This window comes from Dryobates pubescens, chromosome 26 (genome assembly GCF_014839835.1).
Source record: "Dryobates pubescens isolate bDryPub1 chromosome 26, bDryPub1.pri, whole genome shotgun sequence".
Classification (NCBI taxonomy): domain Eukaryota; kingdom Metazoa; phylum Chordata; class Aves; order Piciformes; family Picidae; genus Dryobates; species Dryobates pubescens.
Genome location: NC_071637.1, coordinates 7,871,277 through 7,894,340, shown reverse-complemented (window position 1 = coordinate 7,894,340; position 23,064 = coordinate 7,871,277). Strand labels below are relative to the sequence as shown.

The 23,064-nt window shown below is 41.4% G+C and overlaps 1 protein-coding gene across 1 annotated transcript; it reads right to left on the bottom strand.

Annotated features, from left to right (window-relative positions):
• Nucleotides 1–1,169: 1,169 nt before the first annotated feature.
• Nucleotides 1,170–16,145, bottom strand: PARD6B (par-6 family cell polarity regulator beta). Its single transcript, XM_054173619.1, has 3 exons — nt 15,864–16,145; nt 10,909–11,131; nt 1,170–2,125 (listed from the first exon to the last, which is right to left on the bottom strand). Exons 1-3 carry the CDS (start codon nt 15,927–15,929, stop codon nt 1,296–1,298), a joined length of 1,119 nt encoding a protein of 372 aa, XP_054029594.1. The 5' UTR covers nt 15,930–16,145; the 3' UTR covers nt 1,170–1,295.
• Nucleotides 16,146–23,064: the final 6,919 nt, after the last annotated feature.

Genomic DNA, 23,064 nt, shown 5'->3' with positions numbered 1-23,064 from the left:
CATACTTAAGATATCAGGACTTGTCATCAGAGTTTTGGTTTACCTATATCAACTTGGTAATAGTCCAAACACCCAGACAGTGTGTGCAAACATTTACAGTTTGGGTCATTATAGTGAATAATTTAACATCACATGGCTCAAGTGAATTCGAGCAAAGCCTCATTCTGGTTTAAAACTGGTTTTTAATCCAGAGATTTAATTGAATTTAAGGTGTTCTGAACTAGTTCAGGTTTGAAAAAAATGTCACTTTTTACAAAATTCAGACTCATTACAAAAACCTTTTGCTGGTAGAAACTTCCACAGCTTCTACTAGGACTCTGATTTAAAGGTAGATTGTTATTTTATGTCCATAACATTGTTAATGTGATTTGTTTGAAATTTACTAGGATTAGGAACTAATCCACCAATACCCTTGAATACTGCAAACTACAATGGGAATGGGTCTTTGATGCGTAAGTGTTAAGACTTTCACATTTGAATTTCAAAACCATAGTCATTAAAAGTAAGCTTATCTGGCCACTAAAAACAGTTAAGGTGCGTGACTAATGAACCTGTGGTTGCACATTCACTTACAAAGAAACAGTCAACTTCAGAAGCCCCCACCTTCAGATCCTGACTGTTGTCAAGTTGCTGACCACTATACTACCACATATCCCTACTGCTCAATGCATCAGTCCAGGAACTAGACCAACCATGAGTATCTCTTCCTACCCCACCCCATGATTATTTTTCAGCTTGCTCATACACAGAGTCACCCAAACAGCTCTACAACAGTCCGGAACAGGAATGAAGTGGCTAAAAAAGCTCCATCATATGTAAGCAGCACTTCAGATGAACATGAAACCATGGTACATCAGACAACCTCACACAATAATGGAAGTTTACTTCTACAGAACCAGTAGTACTCTGCATTAAAACAAAATAACAAAAATAACAACCCCCTACAACCCCCCAACAAAATACCCCCCCAAAGAAACCCCAAAACCCAAGTACCTTTAAAAGAGAGCTCACAGCTATCTCTTAGTCATCCTTCATTTTAAGTTTTCCTCATTCAATTTCAGTCTTTTATCAATTATTGTCCATCTTTGTGAAGTATTTACACTGAAGTGCAGAATTAACTGAAGTTAGTCAAATTACATAATTTTGAACTTCTTGTACTTATTTCCCCCCCACCCCCCCCTTTTTAATCTAACTGCAGTGCTTGGTAGATGGAGAGGTATAAAATGTATTACATATTGAGCCAAATTATAATATGTATGGCATCCTTACTGAATACAGAGTATATCAACGTAGTTTCATAGTGTTATTATAGTTCCATCTTCTTCTAATGGCTTATGCTCTGGATCTCGTACTTCAAATTCCATGCTAATGCTGCCTGCTGAATGATTCAAGTTCAGCTCACAGGAAGGAAGGAATCCATTTTGTGTTGACTCAGAAAGGAGTTCAATTTGTGTCAGCGATTCTAGGCTTTCGGTGGTAGGTGCAGCTTTTGGAATCTGCTGTGGCTCACCACTATCTTCAATAATAATGTCCTCTTCATCACTCTCCTCTTCTCCATGCAACAAGTTTGCCAAAATATTTGGCGTGCTACTTGGAAGGCTAGATTCAGTAGACTGACCAGAGCTGCCAGATGTCCGACTGTTCCTCACGACATTATTTCTCTGGTTTGCTGGTCTTACCGTAATGATCAGGTTACGGCTGTTCGCAATCATCATATCTGTAACCTGATCGAGGCTTTTTCCTGAAACCTCTATTCCATTCACCTCCAGTACTTCATCATTGACAGCCAGTAAGCCTGTGCTTTGAGCCAGGCCTCCAGGGACAAGCCTAGATATGAAAATCCCTGGAACTTTCTCTAATCCATGTGGCGTTACTCTGACGCTGGAACCATCTCGTATATAGAATCCAAGGGGTTTGTCAGTTCCGTACTTGTAGAGTCGCACCCTGCGATGGGTTTCTGGAAGAATGTCTACATCTATAATAGAAGACACTGGTCTGAAGTCTTGTGGCATGCTAATGACAATGTGTGGTTTCTTCTTGTGATTATCTGGACGTAACACATTCGATAAGACATTTTTCTTCCTTGTCATAGTATCCGTACCGAAGGCACTGTAGTCTGCATCTTCTGTAAGAGACAGCAGATGGGTGATTAGATCACTTTACATGGGGTCCACGCTGCACTGCTTATCAGGGTTTAGGTTAGCAGAATGAAATAGATAATCTAGAAGGTTTCTGGCTCGCTACAGTAGAAACATTGCTCTCTACACATGAAACAAGCTTTAAGGTTATGAGATTCAAAGCCTGTAACACTGTTGGTTCCCTTCTACCAAAGGAAAGGCAGCACACAAAATTAAAGAATGCTACTAGAGACGCTGTATGCTAGGTGTTTGAGAGGAAGGTTAGAATGGATAGAGTACATTCCTAGAAACATTTTAATTTTATTCAGAGTAATTCTACTTGTTAGTTTTCTCTCCTCAGGTTTCAGATCATTGGAAAAGAAAGAATGAAAAAGGGAAAGCAGCCAGTGTGCCTATTATTGCCTAGTTCCTGGAAGCTAGCCAAGTGACCTGGATTCAAACTCCAGAAAGCTTATTCCATTCTGCACTCTCTCCCCTGCCCCCAGCCAATGTAGGTAAAACGGCTGTGGAGCAGAAACAAAGAGACCTTGCACACAAATACTTCAAGCAAAACTGTTCACACAAGCAATGCTGTAACTGCCACAATTTGATACAGAAGTATGCAAATGGCTTGTGCAAGTCACAAATACCTCTAACAGGAGACAAAACATGTTCTGTGGAAGCAATTCCGACCTCTGAAATGCCTGTCTACCAAAGGAAGCTTCCATTTTCCTTTTTAACATGCTCTCCAAAGATCTCCAAGCCAAAACACATTCAGATCCAGGTTTCCTTGGATTTATACTTGCACTTTTGCAACGTTGTAGAGATTTCTTCTGCAGTGGATAAAAAACCCACACCAAACAATAGCACTGGTCTGTGCTAACCCTGGGACTCAGAAGTTGGAATTTCTTTGTATTATTACATTAAGATGCCATTGGTGCAGTCAGGAAAGTACAAAAAAAATCACTATACATTTCAATCTGTGGACTGAACCAACTATGGAAATGCTATCCTAGTGTGAAATGTTGGTAAGTCAGAAAATAATTTTCCCTTGGCTAAGATGCAGATATACAGGCATAGACCAGTTTGATTTAGACTCTTTAGATGCCTTAAGCAAAACAGAGCTAAGCAGTTGTGAGGCAGCAGTCTAACACTACTCCACCAGGTAATACTAACTCCTCCATTAATCAGACACTAGAGCTGCTGAAAACAAAGAGTTTTGTTTTGTTTGGTTGTGGTTTGGGTTTTAAAGAATAAATTGATTGGTAGCCTTGGACTTAGCATTCTAAAAGATAATGGTTAAAAGAAACAAATATAAGTTAGCCCACAAAAAGTCCAAAGGGATTTATTATAAACTCATGCCTTGTGTGTACACAACAGTAATAAAATAGTTCATCAACATGGTTTAAAAATGTGTCCTGATGGCCTCACTTACATGCCTTAATGTTTTTGTTTAAAAAAGATAATCATACATTCAAGGAGGCAAAGCTGTTTGCTACAGACAGAACATCTCTCACAGAGAAGTTTACAGATAAAGTTGTTGAATTTGACAACACCAAGCATTATTTCTGAAGGCAGCTGAGCCTACACAGCCCCACTACACTCTGAAGTCACTTTTGTGGCAATCTGTTACTTTGAGAGGGATGCAGTAGGTTATTGTATCCACCTTCCATAGCTAATTTTCACTTCTGCTGTTTCCAAGATATGGCCACCTTTTCACCCAGCCTGCTGTTTCTGCAGGTTACTAAATGAAAAATGCAGCACTAATAAAAATTGTTCCACACATGTGACTTCAGCACAGATAGCTCACAGTGCTCTCCCTTCACATGGTATACTGCATCTCAGTGCCACCCTAGGGACTTTTCTCTCCCACTTCACCTACTGAGACAACCTCTGCAAAGTCTGCTTGCTTGTCTGTTTAGCATCAGCAGGTAAAAGTGATGCTAAGTCAAGGAGGGGGCCAGCAAGAACAGGATGAAGCTTACCAAAGACAAGTGCAAAGTCCTGCAACTGGAATCAGATACCCAAAGAGCCCAGCCCAGGCTGTGATCTACGCGGCCGGGGAGCAATCTGCTGAAAGGGACCTGGGGGTGCTGGTGCACAAGCTGAACACAATTCAGCAGCAAAGGCCAAGTGGATCCTTGGGCTGCATCTGCAGGGGCATTCCTAGCAGAGACAGATGTGGCCAACCCACTGCTCAGTGACTTTCCGGCTGCACAGGGGGTGTCCAGTGTGTCCAGTTCTGGCCTTAAAAGATGCAGAAAGTCCAATGGAAGGCCACCAAGATGATCTAAGAGCTGGAGGCTCTGCCTGTGAGGAAACACTGAAGGAAGTGAGTCTTTTCTTTCTGGAAAAGAAAAGGCTCAGGGAGAACTTTATCATAGTATTTCTCAGTACTTCAAAGATTGCTGCCAAGAGGACAAAGACACATGCCTTGCTACAGAAGGCAATGGCTACAGGTTGCACTGGGAGAGGCTATATCTCCACACAAGCTGGGGAAGGGGTTGTGGATTTTTGTCCTGGATTTGTGTTGTGGGTTTTTTTTTACAGCAATAACAATCGATCAGCAGAACAGCCGTTGGGGGACCCAGTGGGTCCCATCACTAGAGGTTTTTGAGATGCAGTTGGACACAATGCTAGATCACATCTAGGCTCCTTTTCCCATAAAAATGTTGGGCCAGTTGGTATTTCAAGGCCCCTTCCAGCATGGGCTGTTGTGTGATTGTATGAATTACACAGGAAAGAGTAAGAATGGAGAAGCAAACAGAAGAATCAACACTATCTATGCTTGAGAACATTAGATGATTGTGAGTATAGGAAATATTTTTTTTGGTTTATTTGGGAGTCTGAAAGGTTCTCTCCCAAAAGCATGGAAGTGCTATTGTTCTGCAAAAGAGGTTAAGGTGAAAAAAATCCAAACCTACAACTTAAGCATTAGATCTCAACACCAAACAAGAAGGCTTTAGAGATAGCCTGAGAGTGTTAAGTTGGTTGTATTGAAGAGCAGGTTGGTTAAAAACTATCCAGCCTCCCAAAACAAAGCATGCAACAGGTAGATCACATCCAAAGTGTAGCAGACCTCCAAAAATGCAAACTCCTCATTTTCTCTGAAAAACACATTTTGGGATATTTGACTGAAAATCAGCTATTAAAAGCGCTGCACTCCATTGCTGAAAGCTCACATGTTGATTTTTCAGACAACATGGAGCAATTCTTTTAATGTCTCCTCAAAATTTACAATCAAAGTAACAAGTGTGAGAAGTTTTGCCCTTATCTCTACTGACAAGCCATCCAACCAGTTTTAAGACAGACATCTGGTCATTACACTGGGAGGATTTTTGCAATTCAATGAGTTGAAATAGCTACTCTTTTTATTTGGAGCTACAATTGCTTACAAAACAACTTGGAAAGGAAAATTGTGAAGATACAAGACAGCAGGGCCTTGCTTTCAGTATCTTTTTCTGTTGAATGTGATGTAACACAATGACGGCAAGAAAGTGATAATGTGGGTGAAGATTTTAGACAGGCAATGGTGATTTGAGTATTAGTATTAAAAATGTTAATGAGTGCAATGGTTATTTTTTTATGTCACAGATTTCGCCCTCCCCCACCAGCAGCTGGTATGCATCTTAGAGTTCTCAAAAACTATGTAAAAATGTTGTGCAGTGCATGCCTAAGTATGCAGATCTGATACTTTAGACCTCTGGCTTTCAGGCTGCACAAACAATGGCAAATTCAACAAGACTACACAAAGTATTCCAAGTGCCAGACAGGCATTGCGTGGACAAGAAGTATCATTTTGCCTCGTTCCAAAAGCTTCAATTCTTTCTGCTTTGTGCTGGTGACACATATTTCTAGGCATTTAATACAATATTGCTCCAGAATAGCTGTTCTTTGGGAAGTTCTCCAGAGAGCCAATGAGTAAGTTGGAAGCATTTCGACTGATTAGTTCCACATTGTTCAGACCTTAAGCCATATTATGGCTTTTCCCCCCCCCCCCCCTCTTTCTTTCAGGCTAAGCTCATCTAAAGAAAATAGAAAAAAATGCATATGCACCATTTATTTGTGCTACAGTGCAAGTTGCTGATGAAAACTCTAGGATATAGATACTAACATTTTGGTACCAGTGAAGCACTACCTTTCTACTGCTTTTACAACAAGAGTTGGTTTAGAAATATTACACCAGAAAATAGCACATCAAACATACTGATGTTCTTATATACTGATGTCAGACATACTGATGTTCTTACAAGTGCTCTTCTACATGCATTGCAACATAAAAGGCATTCAGTTTGGAGGTTTCTTCCTTCAATTCACAGTTCACAGATTCAGATTATTGTCAAAGAATCAAGAGTATCTGGTATTTTATATATTTGATATGACAGAATGTATATCATATTCATTGCTCTCAGCTTGCCACTGGGCTGCAAGGCTTCCTCGCCTTCACTGGAGGCCACCAGGATCTCTCTCTCCTGCCACTCAGTCCTACTTTACCTACATGGTAAGTTTGGCACATACCAGATACACACACATACACACACTTATCACATCCAAGAAATAGATTTACTGTGTTTCTGCAACCGTCCAGTACATTTGTGGTCTTTACTCAACAGTTAGATCTAGAACTGTTCACAATCTCCTTCCCCACAGAGAAATGAGAGGTCACAGAAATCACCACCCAGGCTGCCTTTCCATAACTACCAGCTGGGAAGGCTTAAAATTTTTGTTTAAATCAAAATTTTCACAGTTAGCAGATAAACATTGAGATCAGTTGCAAAAGGTCTGGCTTTGAAAGAAATACTATGTAAATACATCTGTATGTGAACTAACAGATTCCAAACTGCTTTTTAAACAAAAGCTATGGTCAGAAAAACATTTATTAGAAGAGATCTGAACTTTAAAAGCCTCTTTCAGAAGACAAATATACAATAAGAAAGCTTAACTCTGAGCTGGTGCTTTTAGAAACTTCCTTTGTAAGTTGCATGACACATTGTTGAAATAAAAGCATCCCAAAACTGCAAGCCATGTGTCAAAACATTTAAGAAAGCAGAAAGCACCAGAGGGTAGATATTTTGCATTGTGACTAGACTTAGTAATCTAAAAATTCAAAACTAGCACAAACCTTGAAATATGCAGTTAAAGTTGCATATTTGTGGGGAAAAGAAACAGCAAAAAGCTGATGAACACTCATCTCTCCACATTTCAGCCACGAAGCGTGACTCTGTTTAACCTCTCTTCCACTGCTAAACAAATTTTCTAAAGCAATATTCTCAAGTACAAAAGCATCTTTGTTATGGCACCTAGCTAAGCACTTTAAAGCTGCAGCAGAAAATATTTTGGCATAAAGCCAAAGGACAAGGTGTTAACTACAGATAGTGTTAAGAATGTCCACATAGTGCAAGATTGACTTTTTCCCCCCCAGTGGTTTCCAGCTCGAGGTGGCACCGATTTGTATATACTTACTATATAAAATGTAAATCAAAAGCCCAGAAATGCCAAATCTGTGGTCAATGTAATACTCCTCAAGGCATTTAAAATGCTTCTCTAACATATTTGCAGAGCCACATAGTTACCCCTCAAGAATTAAAATTTCACCCCCTTCCAAATCATTAGTGCATTGGAATGTAGATGCGATTTAGTATTTTTTTAAACCCCAATAAATCTTGCAATTTGGGACTCAAATAGGAGACAACAAAACATGTTTTAGGAAACTAACTTGGTTTTAGGAAGAAGACTCCAAATAGCTAGAATACTCCACAACGAGAGGTTTCAAAAGACACTTCCTCTTATTTTTTCACCAAAATAAAGTTTCTCAGTGAAAAGAGTCTCTCTCAAGAGGCACAAATGAATTAATCAAAGAACCCATTTTTTAGTATAAAAGGCCATGTACACACAGAACTTGCAGGGGTTCTATAGTGAAATTTAACATCCCACAAGTGAGTTTTAAGGATATTATAATGAAACAGATTTTGTTAAGTTATCATCTCTATTATCCTTGTATTTACAATGCAAAGTCCTCCACACTGAAACTGCCCTTCAGGGCCTGTGTGGACTATGTCCTCTCCACCATTTTATTTTCAGCAGCATTTTTCTCAGTGACTCCCATACATCTGGATTTGATCATGATGCATCAGTTTAACCATTAAATTCCAGATGTCAGCAGTACCTGTTAATCTGTTAAATTGCAGAATGAGTTCCAATAAGCAACTGTTTTCCACAAACTGATATCTATTCTTGACCTGTGTAATACTGAGCTCCAGTTCAGATTAAGCACTCAAGTAGTTTAAAATATTTTAAAGTAATTTGGTTAACTACAATTAGAAGAGTAAGAGGAATAATGTGATTTCGTTACAAGTTCTCTAGGTTTCTTACCACATTATCCAACACACATAAAAGTTCAGGGGACACAACTTTCCAGCTTTCTTAAGTTAGGAATCAGAACTGAACAGGAGAAATCTTACTTTGGGGTAATAAAATTTCTGAACTTTGAGTCTCATTATCACAACAGTCACTTCTTAATAACATTGCAAAAGCATCTTGTGGCTCCCATTTCAACCCCTTAAGGCATTCCTTGCATGCAATATACTAAGAAGTTAATACTGTTTACACTAGATTTTAGTGTAGTCTCCTCATACCTTATGCTAGCTTTCCACAAATTGTATGTAACTTCTAAATAAGTGAGACACTATAATAATAAATTCTCCTGTCTTCTAGGACAGCAAAAACTTTCTCTCTTGTCCACAGTGGCTTTTGGCCAAAGATCTTAAATTCCCAACTATCATTACTGGAAATAAAAACCATTAGAAAATTCCTCTTTTTTTTTTTTTTTTTAATCTGAAAAGAAAAAAATCCGGAAGTATGAAAGCCACAAGAAGCTTTGCAGGTAGAAAAGTAACGTGTCACTTATCATAGTTACAGAGCAGCACAGAGCAAAGCTGTCCCATCAACAGCAGGTATTTGTTCAGATGTTTGATTTTCAGAGGTACAGCCAATACATTTGGATGTGCATTTGGATGAAATTTATCACACCTAAAGAATTTATGTTGCACAGCCTATGACACATCTCTAATTACATGTAAATTATCACATTTGAAATACAGAATCAACTTACTTCCTTATTTTCCATCACACAAACCTCTGTACTTTATGGCAAAGATGCTAATGGAATCAAAGCCTCAATTTAATCAACAGAAGTGATCAAAGTGGTCACAACTAATTCAGAACAAAGCATAGTGCTGGACTCTGATGCCAGCCTGGATTCTCTATTCCCTAAAATTCTACATCCTGAAGACTCCAGTCACAAAGGGAAGGTGATGACAACTGATACTTTCTACATAGCTTTTTCTGCCAATCAGTTCTTGGCATGACACACCAAAGTGCATTCATCTTACTTTCAGTTATATCAATTCCTCATACCAGAGTACTAAGAAATAATCCATCATGCTTTAAGTAAAGGTACAATGAAAGTATAAGGTGTCACACTCTGTATTAAACATGTAACACTAGGAACAATCTAAAAACATATGGTGTTAAAATACAAACTCAATAATCCCTGTCTGACAAAGTGGCTTATCTGTTCTCGTCATATGGCTACTGTAGGAGATTAAATAGAATCACAGACCCTTTTCTACCTCAAGATTCGATTAAAGCAAATAGTTTATTCCTTTGGCAATTCAGGACTGAAAACATAGGCCTTACTGACTACACTATCCTCAACACAAAAGAAACAAACACATTTTGCCAGCACCACAGCAGCTGGCAAGCATCCAGACTGGTTTTGAATATTTTTTTTGTGTCAGGCTGTTGTAGAGCTTATTGATTTCTTGGAGTGGGAAAGTTGATAAAAGCTTCTGATGTTCAAGTATTTTCTAAGGAAAACAAGCCTGTCTTACAAACAAGCAGAAACAGTCACATCTTTATAATACAGCTAAGCAGTAAATAGTCTGCTATTTAAAGATATGGACACACAATGTATGCACACTCACATTCTTCTCCCCTGCAAGCAAGAAATCAGAAATGCAAATGCAGAAGTCAGGTTTTTCTGACTTCTCTGGATTAAAACAATTTCAAACCACATCATCAGATTTCTTCCCTCCCTTTCAGGTCTAGATATTGAGTATGTTCTCCTGGACAAGAATAAATAAATTAACAAATGCAGGTTTGTTTTTTGACTCCTTCATGAACAGGAGCAGACACTAGAAAGAACTCTGTGCCAGACAACCAGAACTTTCTGTCTAGAAGACACACAATTTCAAAAGGCTGACATTTGTGGTTTGCTAAACTGAAATAAGCTTGTCATTTTGGAAGCTTTGGAATGTTTTATTAGGAAAGTGTGATAAAAGCAGCATATTGCAAAGTTAGAATTCAATTCATACTGACATCGAATACTTCATGGAATAAGACTTCCAAGATTCCTTTCCATTCTGAAATGGTCTCTCTTCTTGCCTGATCAAGATCAGACTTTTTAAGTGAAAGGCATCCAACACAGGGAGCAGAAAACCCTACAGATGTAAAGTTTTTATTTGCTTACACAAAACTAGAAAAAAAGCATTGGATAGACTTGACTCTAACCGAATTAAATACAAGTGAAAAAACACAAAGCATAAATATGTTGCCCAAGGAAGCTCCTGCAAGAGAGAGGAGTTGTGAATACCTTTAATGATTCATAATTATGATGGAATTCAATTGATGAAATAGGATTGAAAGTTTTTTCCTGCATACGTCACACTGTTTACTGCAACGCAGCCTACCTGAATAAACAAGATGACTCATGTACTTCAAGTGCACTCACCTTTTCTCTGAATGAAAATCCTGAGTAGAGGATTGGCTGTGGAAACTGCTTTATGATAGTTGTCGTCATTATTGATAGGCAGCAGGTCTCCATGAATGTCTGTATATCCCACTAGAACATCAACGTTTGGTATCTTGTGCACATGCTGCAGTAATCCATAGAACTCCTCAAACTTCCCAGGTTTGGATCTCTCCAGAGAAAATCGTCGAAATTCTGCTCCAAACTAGGACAAAATATATCTTGCATCATTACTACAGAACTCTAACATCCATGAGCAACATGATTTGAATGGTAATCCAGAAAAGTTACAGAATTAAAAGTGCACTAAAAAAATATAACCAATAATGTTGAATTGACATAAAAAGGCCAGTTTAAACTGCATGGGGGTGTTTCCAAAGTTCTAACTATTTTTAGTCTTGATAAAACAAGTGCTTTTTTGAATATGCACAAGTTGTTTCCATTGTTCTGTTCAGGTCCAAGCATTCACTAATAAGGGAGCTTAACATTAAAGCAACAAACCAGTGCAAGAGCAATGCTGGATTCTTACATGCTTATGAAAGACCCCTCTCTTGGTAAGAGACAGAATTCATACCCAGCAGTGATGCTGGTGGCTCAGAAACAAGATGATGATTAACCTCCCATGGTATGTGACTGACTCCCTGGACATTTCATTGCACCTCAGAACGGTATGTATAGATTGTTATACACCTATGGTTTGCCTATGCAAGGCTGCAGAGTTTTCAGATTCCCCAGTTGTTTGGACAGGAAATAAAAAAGCCACTTTGACCTGAACACTGTAGTACAAACTACAAGCAGTAAAGCTTTAATGAGCTGATCTTACCTGAAGACAGAGAGAAAGGAAGCAACCAGCCATTACTCCTTAAGAGCACTCAGAAGATTTGCCTGAACAATCAATATTCAAATCATGTCTGTGTAATCTTACAATGTGGCTATATCCACAGTATCACACAGAAACCCCCATTTTATCACTCACACTGTGCTTTCAGGGGTAGCATTTGCATTTAGTCAGTATGACCATTCAACAAAATCCCCCAACTTCCCAGTCCACTCCACCTTCAGCCTAACTTGAGTGAAAACACAAAGCTAGCAATGATTTAGCGGCAGTCAGCATTGGCCTAAACCTAGTGCAAGTAAGAGCACACTTTTGATGTAGACTAGACAAACTGTAATTTTATCATGTATAACTGGTAAAATCATAGTGTTCTGCCCAACATGGTCAGAACCCAAAGCAAACAGAACATGAGACAAAAATTGCTCCAAAACCTCTGTATCAGACACACACAACATACCAAAGATGTTAAAAGGAATTGAGAGAGCAGCAGCCAGGTTACTAAAAGCAGACCAGCTTACTTGAGAGCAATAAACTAATCAGTAAAAAAAAAGGGGGGGGGGAGAATAAAAAGTAACTTGGCAGCATTTGTATGACCTACAGCTAACAAATAATTTCTTCAGCAAGTTTGGCTTTAAGCAGAACAGAAGGGCACATGGAACAAAATACTGAGTGAAAGTTTGAGCCTCAGTATCACATACTTGGGTGTATGTTACACACCATAGATATGAAGGTGCACATTACCAAGCCTCCAGACCAACCTTTACCTCACATTTGATTACAACCTTTTGGAGAACAAAAGCTGTAGAGTTCTCACATACAAACAAAGGAATGAAAATAAGGAGACAAGGGCGCCGTTGTTAGCACATTAGCACCGTGCTAACTCCAACACAGCACAGCAAAACAAGCTACCCTTCCAGCACCCCACCTTCCCCCTTGAAGCGTTTCAAATAAAGGAATTATCTGGGAACATTGCTCTTCTAGAAATACTCCAATTATAGTAACATTAGCTAACAATAAGGCACATGGGATGATTCATACCTGCTTAGAAGAAAAGCAAAGAAAAGCCCGTAGGAGGAACTCTCATCACGTCAGAAGCAGCAAGCTTAATCATGACGTCAGTTAAAGTCTTTATCCCGTGTTTCTCAAATCTTTCTTCAGCTATGTGAAGTATGAATGCCACAGGATCGTCCATGCATTACATCAATTTCAGTTGTGTGGCTTTGAAGGACTACATAGTTTAAACATAACTCAGCGATAAATGTCTATAAAGCAAACCACCTCTGTCAGTTTGGAGTAAACGTTACATCCTCCAGCAGCAAGTGGGGCTAGATACCAAACGTGCGATTTTCCTTTTTCCACACGACTTTTATACATAATTGGTGCAAACAGCAAGAGATTATTAATCGTGTTTTCTCCGTGTTTGCCATATGCTCAATACTATTATAAAGATAAAAAAAAAAAAAACACGATGCTATTTCATCCTTGGTTTTAACCCCTGAAGCGTTTTCATTTTATAGCAAACACTGAGCTCTATTAAATGGGCTGCACTTAAGTAGTTTAGAGGAGATGAAAGATTGGAAGAGAGTAATTTATGAAGAGAAGGCTTCCTGCCACCTGAGCTCTTTACAAATGCATGCTGTTACACTGGTAACTCCTCTGGGAAAACACAGTACAAGTGATGTCAGCATACTAGGAAGTCACTAGAGATACTTAACTAAGACTTACTTAGGAGAGACATCCTGAAATCCTCTGTAGCACACCACACTACTGCTAAACTGCAAGTCTCCAGTAACAACAGAACACGAGCTACAATAACCATATCTTAGTATATTACATTTCATTCTGCAAAAAATATTTTTATTCCGGAAAAAAAACATTATTTAGAGTCATAAGGGGGGGAGAACCCCTGGATTTTATACGTAGAGAACTAGAAGTTTATTTCAGGGTTTTCACACCATCACTGTAGTTTAAGTCCAGTATTAAAGACTTGATTTGCTATGGTGAGAAGAACTGGAAACAATATACTAAGGGGGTTCCCCAGGGCAAGTTCAGACTAGTTAACCAAATTGAATAAACTAGACTAACAAAAGGATTCTGCTCATATAACTGCAGCTACAGTCGGGCTGTGCTGGCGCAGCTTTGTCAGTTGGGGCACGATTATTGATCTGGAGTATCTAAATAAAGAGCTGTACATCGCTGACAAGCCTTCAAAGCCCAGATCAACTCCACAGTAATGGTCCCCCCCCACCTCCCCCACAAACCTTCCCTCTTTCTCATTAGAATTTATTCTTTTCATAAAAGGAAGATGACTCTGTGCTCTATTAAATCAAGGTGCTGTTAAATAATGCATTAGCGACAAGTAGTTCTAGGAATGCCTTGAAACCTCCTTCCTAATATGCACTTAAGAGACGGTCCCTATTCATTAGAACTTCTACACCTCTCTGTATAAACACCAAGGAGAACATCCCATAGATGATCCCTAGATATAATCAAGGAAACAGACAATGAGGAAACAGTAAGCCTGGAGTTTTGGGCTGAGGCAACAAGTATTTTGTTTATAAACACACTGTACTGATTGTTTTGAATCATACAAGAACAGAGATGAAAAAAAGACCTCAGCAACCACAGAAAAAGCTATGCTTGGCTGGTATTTGAAATCATAGCTACCAGCAATTCCTGTGCTTTCTGGGCTTGTCTACATGGAAGTTAAATTTACACTTCAAAGAAATCATGATTCAAGCTCTAGAGACCACTCATACATTTTCTGGACGTTTCAGCACTGTTACCCTTAAAAGAAAACCCACACAACAACGCAGGTCCTGACTGCTTCACCTATACCACTGCTTAACACTCCACTAGTAGGAAAGGAAGGGAGAGAATATGGACCACGGACTGTAAACCAGTTTAAAGAACGCCCACAAGATATTTTTCTACCAATGGAAGAACATTCCCATGTAGGTGTGCTTGCAGTTTGCCTAGATGATGAAAAGAGGTTTTTAAACTCAAGCTATAGACATTTAACTAATAGCTTGACACCCCACCTAATACTGCATATCCAAAGCTTTTCAAATTGTTAACTGCAGAATGACACATCAACAAGATATTGCAAGTATAAATCAGAACAAAAATCTAATTTCTTTCAGAACATCAAAGTCTTGTCAGCAAGACTTTGTCTAACTGGCACATGAAAAATTCACATTACGAAGAAGAGATGCAGGTACATTGAAGAGCATTTACAGAACTTAGCAAAGCTCCGACAAAAAAGAAACTGTTGGTATAAGCCACAAATTACAGCTACACACTCTTAAAACAGTTGCCAGTGTAAAATCCTGAGAGCGTCTCTAAGAGATGGCAAGCTCTACTTTAAGTTAGCCAAGGCTTACCTCTGCCAAGTAATGCAAGCTATGCTTTACCTCACACAAATAAATAAATAATAAAAGCATAGGAAGAGTCCTAAGGTAAAGCAATGTGTTATTTTTAAAGTTCGGAAGAGCAGGTTTTGTTGTTTGAATCACAACTCCAAATACCTCTTTCGGTCCAGATACGCCAAACTTTACCCAGACATCTATTTCTCTGTTTTCTGGTCTATACAGAAACTAAGTCGCCAACTCCACAAATCTGTTTTGTAAATCATTTGAAAAATACTCACTCCCCTGACCCGCAGCAGACAGCGCACCCGGTAAAGGTCACCACCACCTAACTCCCACTACCTTAGCCCTGCACAACCAAGCAGCCTGAGAAGACCAGAGGGAGCTGGCTTAATCAGGGACAGGCAGGTGGGGAAGGGAGCCCGTCCTAGCAGCGCTCCGGGGACCACCGCCTCCCGTGCCCAGCGGCCTGAGGCGCGCTCAAGCGATACCGGGGCCGTACACCGGCAGACTCCAACCCCTCGCCCCCGGTGCCACCTCCGGCAGGTGAGTCAGCAGCTCTTCCTGCCCCCGACCCCTCGCCACCCCCGCGCTTCTCACCGCCCTTCTCCATAGCCACAGTACGGCCAAACGCCCCCGCAGGGCAGGGCAAGGCCAGGCCGGGCCAGTTCTTTTCCCGCGCCGGCGCCGCCGTCCGCAGCCCTCAGCCCTCAAGCGCGCTGGCCAGCACCCACCTTACTCTTCACCTCCATGGTGCCCAGGCCCCGGCTGCCCGCAGCCCCACGGTGAGGCCGGTTCATGCTGCTGGAGGGTCGATGTCCCTTCTTCCCTTCTTCTCTCCTCTCTCCCCCGGGTGCCCCCGAGCGCGCTGAGGGAAAGGGAGAGGGGCAGAAGGGGAAGGCGAGCGGCACCGACCCGAAGCCAACTGCCCCCGGCAACCACGGCCGCTCTGCCGGCTCCTGCTGCCGCGCCGCCTCCGCCCTCAGACAGGGGCGAGGAGGCGTGGCCACGACGGCTCCTGGCACCTGCCGCGCCGCCGAGCCAGCGGCCAGCCGCGGGGGCGGGGCGAAGCAACCGCGAGGCCCCCTCACGGCGCCTGCGCCGCAGGGAGGGGCGCTGGCCGGTGGGGGGCGGGGCCGCGCACCTGCCGCGGGCGGACATGCGCAGGGTGCCTCTTGGCGGGGGCGCCGCGCACCTGCGCTTGGCTCGGCGGCGATCCAAGATGGAGGCGTCCGCTCGGTGCTGTGAGGAGCAGAAGGGGGAGGGGCGGCTGGGTGTTGAGGAAGTCGGTGTTTTTGTTTTTTTTTTTCTTTTCTTCGTCTAGGGAGCAGGTGTGGGAGGTGCCTTGGCAACCTTTGCCCTGGAGTGGTTAGGTCTGGTGTGTACACACAGGGCTGCGGTGGCTGGATTGTGGTTCTTCTCCTCCCCAAGAGCCACAGCCCGTAGCTCCCTGCACTGGGGCTGGCCTGGTCTCCAGCTGCACCCCTCGCCGTGGGTAGCTCCTATCCCGCACCTACGCGCCCTCCCAGAGCTCTGGTGGGGTGGGTCCGGCAGCCCGCCAGGCCTCGGCGCCCCGCCGCCACCTTGTGAGGAGCCTCTAAGGCCAGGCTGCCCTGAAGGCGGGTGGCATCAAGGCATCTTGGCATCCTGGAATATTAACGCAGAAATTGCACCAGTGTTATGTGTTAGCAGATGACATAAGTATAAATAAGGCTAAAAGTTTAAATGCTTACTGTCAGGATTCATCTGTACAGCCATCCTGGGTGTAAAGGTGCTAGTGGAGTTTGTTTGCTTTTTAACCATGAATAGTACTGCAGAGTCTGGTGACATGTTGGAGTGGTTGTCTTAGGTAATCTTGTTTCTTGGTTTAATTCTGAGGTGGATCAATTATTTTCATATAAAGATCTGCTTAGCTACCCTGAGAGAGAAACTCACAAAACTGCTTAGGAGAGAGGCCATAAACGCATTGCAACCTAAAGAAAAATTGCTCTTCACTTGTATACTTTTATTGGCAGGAAGAAAGTGTGTAGGTTCATCTAGGTATGTCAACAAACCTTTGAAATACAGGTCTCTCCCTAATCTATAAATCTGATTGAAGGGAACTCATTGTGAAATATCCTTGTATAGATGTTCCAGAGATGCCTTGCAGTTGAGGCAAAGTGGGTCTAGTCAGTTCTCAAGTCTCAGTTGGTAGTCAGTAATTGAAAAAAATAACATCCAGTGCTGAATCACTTTTAAGCCTCTGCCGTTTTTTGTCGTCGTACTATCATGCCAAAGGCAAAGAAATTGCAGCTATCACTCAAGCCAAGACAAGCTGTAATTAGTACAGAGGATATCGTTAACTGTTAAATATAGTTTGCTGTCAGACAGTGTCTAGGCTTATTCAAGACTTCCCATGCTTTATTTAGTATGTTTGGGGTTTACACTGCAAAAGGATACATAGAGAATTTACTCTGTACGTTTAGATAAAATCTGTGATCCTGGTGTAACATAAAATAGATTACAGCTATGTGAGTAAGACTTGGATAAAACCTCATATTCTGTCACTTTGTAATTACAAAATTGCAAAGGAGTTTGGACTGCTTTCCATTTCTGTCTTCTACAGCGTGCTTTGCTTAATGAGCTATAGGACAGCACAGAGGAGAGTAGCAGTGCCTTCTCCAGGATTTCAGAGCTGTTGGTTTACCTCTTTTCTCTTGGAGAGAGGGAGGAAGAACTTCCTGAAGACGATTTGTGCTTGAAGCTGTTGTGCAGCTAATTTTATTGCTATAGATTTATGGAGTATCGTCTAAGATAATTTTTTTTTCTGTTGTGCATTCCTGACATGATTGGAGTGCCATGCAGTGGGTGTGGTAACATGCTTAAGGAGTGAAGGCAAATTCATTTCAAGTCACTGGAACCAACCTAATAAAAAGTATTAATCACTGGCTTGCTTTCATCACGAGAGGCTGATGTATGAAGAAGGAATGTGATAATTTGATTTCAGATAAAGGTAGGGAGACAGGCAGGCTTTTTGTGCCAGCTGTAATACAAGCTTATAGAGCTATTTTAGTCACAAGTTCTGTAAAACCTGATTCGGACTTCATCAAACTATTCATGGCACGTTCAGTTCCAGCTTCTGTGAAGCTGAAAGACAGGTTAGGTTTCCTGATCTCTGGACTGTTGGATAAGTTTTTTTGGGAGGCCTTTTTTTTCCCCCCTTTGTTTTGGTGTGGAAATTCTGTCACTAAATCCATGATGCGGTATAGTGAGGTTCTGCCATAATGCTTCTTTCCCACACAGCTCTCTTGGGAGCTGAAAGAATAATTCCAAGAATAAAGCAGAAAAAATGTCTGCCTGTATATGTTGGGCTGTTACTGATGACCCAACTAAACTTTCTTTGTATAGTTTGTGGATTATGGGGGTTTTACATTTGACATAAACTATTCTTTACACTGTCAGTCCTAGCTCAGAAGAGTAATTGTTAGATTCAGTAGATTGTCATCTTGTATTTGAGTTGATGAAAGGTTAGGTGATCTTTGAAAAGAAGAAAAAAATAAAGGGGGAAAGAGAAGCTGTATTTTGAAGTGTGGTAGAAGGAAGGTCATGGCATAGATTGTCCTGCTTGCTTTAAAAAAGACAACAAAACTGTACTTACAGGCTTTTGGTACCTTCTGCTATTTTTGGTACATTAATTTTGCATACCAATTACATTTCTCTACAAAGAGGGGAATTTTCAAAGCAGTGCATATGCTTGGTTAACTGCATTTTTTGCATACTAGGGACAAGTGAACTCAAATTGCTTTTACCTTTCCCTTAATAAGTGAGCGGTGCGGACAAAGCATTTGTGACCTAACACATCTGATGTTCACAAATGCAAATAAATATCGTAGAGCACTATTTATAGGTGCTCATGAATGCTTGGAAATGCCTTTCATAACATTTTGTTAATGCTCCAGATCCTGGAGCAGAGTGTGTGAATTTACAAATGTGGCATTGAAGAATTTAAGAAGAGTAATTTGTTGGGTTTTATCTCCATGATGAAAGACAATCCATACCAACAGCACTGTACAAACACAAGAGCAAAGCTCATCAAGTAGACTCCATTGCTAGTGTAGACCCCCTGAAGTATACCCCTTGCTCACCAAGTAGACCCAGTTGAGCTAATTTATTAATAATATTGAAATAACAGGAGTATAATAAAAACGCATTTCTTGCCCTGAAATTGTGACAGTTGTGGGATTTTGTGATTTTAATTTAGGTTTGGGAGGATTTGTTTTAATTTTACTGTTATTTTCTTGGAGGGGGGAACCAATAGCTGGTTTAGTAGCTAATGTATTTGGTTTAAAACTATACAGCCATGAAATTACTTTTGGCATTGAAGCAGTAACAGAAAAGTCTGTTCCCTTTCTTGTGCAGAAATCAGCAGTAAAATACAATTCTACTAATAGTGTACTGGCTATGTAGGTACAAGTATGTGAGTGTGGTTCAAAAGTGCTCTCCAGCTAAGGACTGCTGCTTTCCTGGCTAGATTTTATCATTGCATTTTTTGTACAGGAACCTGGAAAGCCTTGAGAAATGTTTGCCTATTAAAAATAAAGCCACAATAAAACAAAAAACCAAACACCTAAAGAACTGTAACGTTTGGGTTTAAATATCTACTGCAAAGAAGCTGGGGCACAGAAGTCCAAAGTAATATGCACTTCAAATCATGTTTTTGCTCAGTAAATAACTTACAATGTTAACTGCAGAACTAATGCTCCTTCATCTCTTAAAGATAGGATGGACCAGAGAGTTAAGATGGAAGAATGTCTGTGTTCTGATTCTTCTTTGGCTGTCAACAAAGTAATTGGCTTTTCCCCATACCACTCCTCATCAGGGCACCTGTAGTTCTCACTTGGATGCAATATTACCTGTTGGTGATAAAGGTAATTTCAAATTTTCATTTATGAGATCTTTTCCAATAAAATATTTATAGCTTCTTAGGATTATGGGGTTTTCTTTTAATTTGTATTTTTGCTTTATTTTATCTGGCTCTGTGGGCAAAAGCTGTCTTTGTAACCAGCTACCTGGCAAATAAACATTTGTTTCTGGTGTTCTGTAAATCTTCATCCAGTTCTGGAAACATGTTTAAGCTTACACAAAACGTTCCTATAAATTACACTTGGGTACTATACCTAGGAATTTGTCCAGATCTAGGAGAGTTGTGTGGAGAGGAGTGACTAGCAGCAATATATCCCAGGAATCACAGAATGTTAGGGGTTGGAAGGGACTTCCAGAGATCATCAGGCCCAACCCCCACTAATCAGGGATACCAAAGCTGTCACACTGCAGAATTGGGAGTGTAACATACATGGAGATCTCAGAAAGCCAGCCCTGGATTGGACTCCTGGGACTGATGTGCTTGGTAGGCTGAGGAAATATCCAGAAGGTGCCATTACAAAACTACTTTATTAGATAAGAGAATCTGGTGAATTATTTCAGTTTTTCTCACCTCTGCTGTAACTTTGGCTTTCTCTGGACTTTCAGCTTGCTTTAACATTAGATCCTCAATGGAGGATGTGTTGTAAGTTCTTTTTAGAAGGCATGCCATTTGTCCTAGCAGTGGATGGGCTGTAGAGTATTTCTGTAATTTTTTCTTGGTTAGGGGCTTTAGTCATGATAAACTGCTGAAGCTTTTTGAAAACTCTTTGCCTAACAAGTCGCAAGTTAATATTAACGAATCATTCGTACTCTCAGAGGTTGCTAACTTGAATGCTTTTAAAGTCTTTTCTTCCCATTCATTTAGTTATCTATTGCTGTTCAATGACTCTGGATTACTTGAAATCCTTCTTTATTTAAACATGGTTCTACTAGTCACAGCTGACATCTCGCTTACACACCTGTGTAGAGTTTAATGATTTATCTCTTTGGCTAAAGTGTTCTAAAGAAACCATGCTGATGCTTGGAGTGTATAGGTCAATAGATAACACTTCAGTGTTTCTTTCCTCCAAGTAATGTGTGAACATTACATGTTTATCTTTCCAGTACTTGCTGAGTATTCCTATTCTAGACCCTGAAAAATTATGAGAGATCAAAGGAGTAATTGCTCCACGGCTTCACCTGGTACAGATTAGAATTTAAATTTTGGTATATTCTTAGAGAATTAGATAAAAAGCTTCACCTGATAAACCTTTTGAAATAAAGACTTTGCTTTTAAGCTTGTCTGGGAGGCACGTTATCTCTATCTGTGAGTGAAACAATGCCCTGTGCCAGTGGCTGGAAGCTGGAGTAATACTGAATAATGAGTACTTGTACCTTTTCCTACAAAGGATCGTTTTTTATACAGAACAGTAGCTGATAGATCTTAAAATTATTTATAGCTGCATACATTATGCTTATAAAGCAAATTATTAGGCTTTGTCGTTGTTAAAGGTAATTTCCTATCAAACAATGATAACGTTTGAGCCTTGAAGAGAACAAGCTACTGTGGTCTAAAACAGTTTAATCTTTTATAAACACGCGGCTCCTGTTACACAGGACCTTACTTTACGGCTCGGTTGGGCCGTATTGGTTGTATGTCCCCTTCTCCTCCAGGGTGTGATGCCTGAACGCTTGCCAGCGTGTTGTTTTGGCATCACTCAGAGCGACTTTGTCTGCCACACTTGTAAGCAGGTCCCTCCTGCCCCATACTTCCGCAGGTGCTGTGGCAGAAACCTTGTGTTTAACTTAACCCTTTTCCTGGGCTCGCCTGCTCTTCTCTGCCTGCCTTCTTTGGAACTGCCACAAACAAATGTGTCCCCCCCCGGCCGGCCCTGCCGCCCGGCCAGGCTGGGATGGGAGGGAGGTGAAAGCAGGACACGCTGCGGTTCTGTGACCTGCCTGTCTGTGAGAAAAGGAATCGGTTTCGCAGAGGATAGCTGCTTCCAGCCGCAGCAGTAGCACCGGTTCTCGGCGGTAACTCGGTGCTTGTGGCGGGGCGGGAGCCGGGGCTGGAGCCGGGGCTGGCTGACGCCCAGGTCACCCCGGGCCGCTCACCCGCGCTGGGGCAACTGCTGCCCGCAGGGGGCGCTGTTCGCCGTCCACTCACGCTGAGCGCGCTCTCACAGCCCCCCGCGCTGGGCACCGGGACTGTACCGGGGGCGCGGCGAGCACGGGTTCGGCGGGGATAACTGTACCGGCTGCGTCTGCTCCACATCGACCCGGGTAGTGACCATAGGCAGCCCTGCCTGTGTTTGTGATTCGTGTGTAAGGTTCTCCATGCCCGTTCGCGTTGAAATGGCGAGGTGGAGATTGCAGCGTCTTGGGGAAGTGTTAAATAGTTAACAAAAACTTTGATAGGAAGATAAAAAAACTTTTATTCTGTGTAGACAATTCACATTAATTTAGGCTTTTTCTCATCGGAGTTGTTACCCATGTGCACGTAAGTCAAACTACAGAGTTTGAATAGGCAGAGGTTTATACACTAAAGTAGCAGAACATCACTGATCATTAACCAAGCAGTGCTGATGCAGTGGTGATAAGTAAAACTAGAATCACAGCATTGCCTGGTTGGAAAAGACCTTAAAGTCTTTGAGCCCAGACATAACCTAACGTGTCCCTGTACACAATGCTGAAACAATATCCCTAAGCTCTTCATGCAGACATCTTTTAAACATCTTCAGGGATGGTGACTCCACCACCTCCCTGGGCAGCCAATTTCAGTGCCCCATGACCCTTTTGGTGAAGAAATTGTACCCCATATGTAATCTAAACCTCCCCTGGTGCAGCTTAAGTCCATTTCCTCTTGTCCTGTCACTTGTGTCCTGAAAGAAGAGGCCTCCATCTCACTACAACCTCCTTTCAGGTATTTGTAGAGAGCCATGAGGTCTTCCCTCAGCCTCTTCTCCAGGCTGAACAACCCCAGCTCCCTCATCTGCTCCTCACAGGACTTGTGTTCAAGACCCCTCACCGGCCGTGTTGCCTTTTTCTGGACAT

Coding starts and splice junctions, on each gene's coding strand:
- PARD6B (XM_054173619.1), bottom strand. CDS start 15,929: ATGAACCGGCCTCACCGTGGGGCTGCGGGCAGCCGGGGCCTGGGCACC. Junction 11,132..15,863: donor CCATGGAGGTGAAGAGTAAG/GTGGGTGCTGGC, acceptor ATTTTGTCCTAG/TTTGGAGCAGAATTTCGACG. Junction 2,126..10,908: donor GATTTTCATTCAGAGAAAAG/GTGAGTGCACTT, acceptor TGTCTCTTACAG/AAGATGCAGACTACAGTGCC.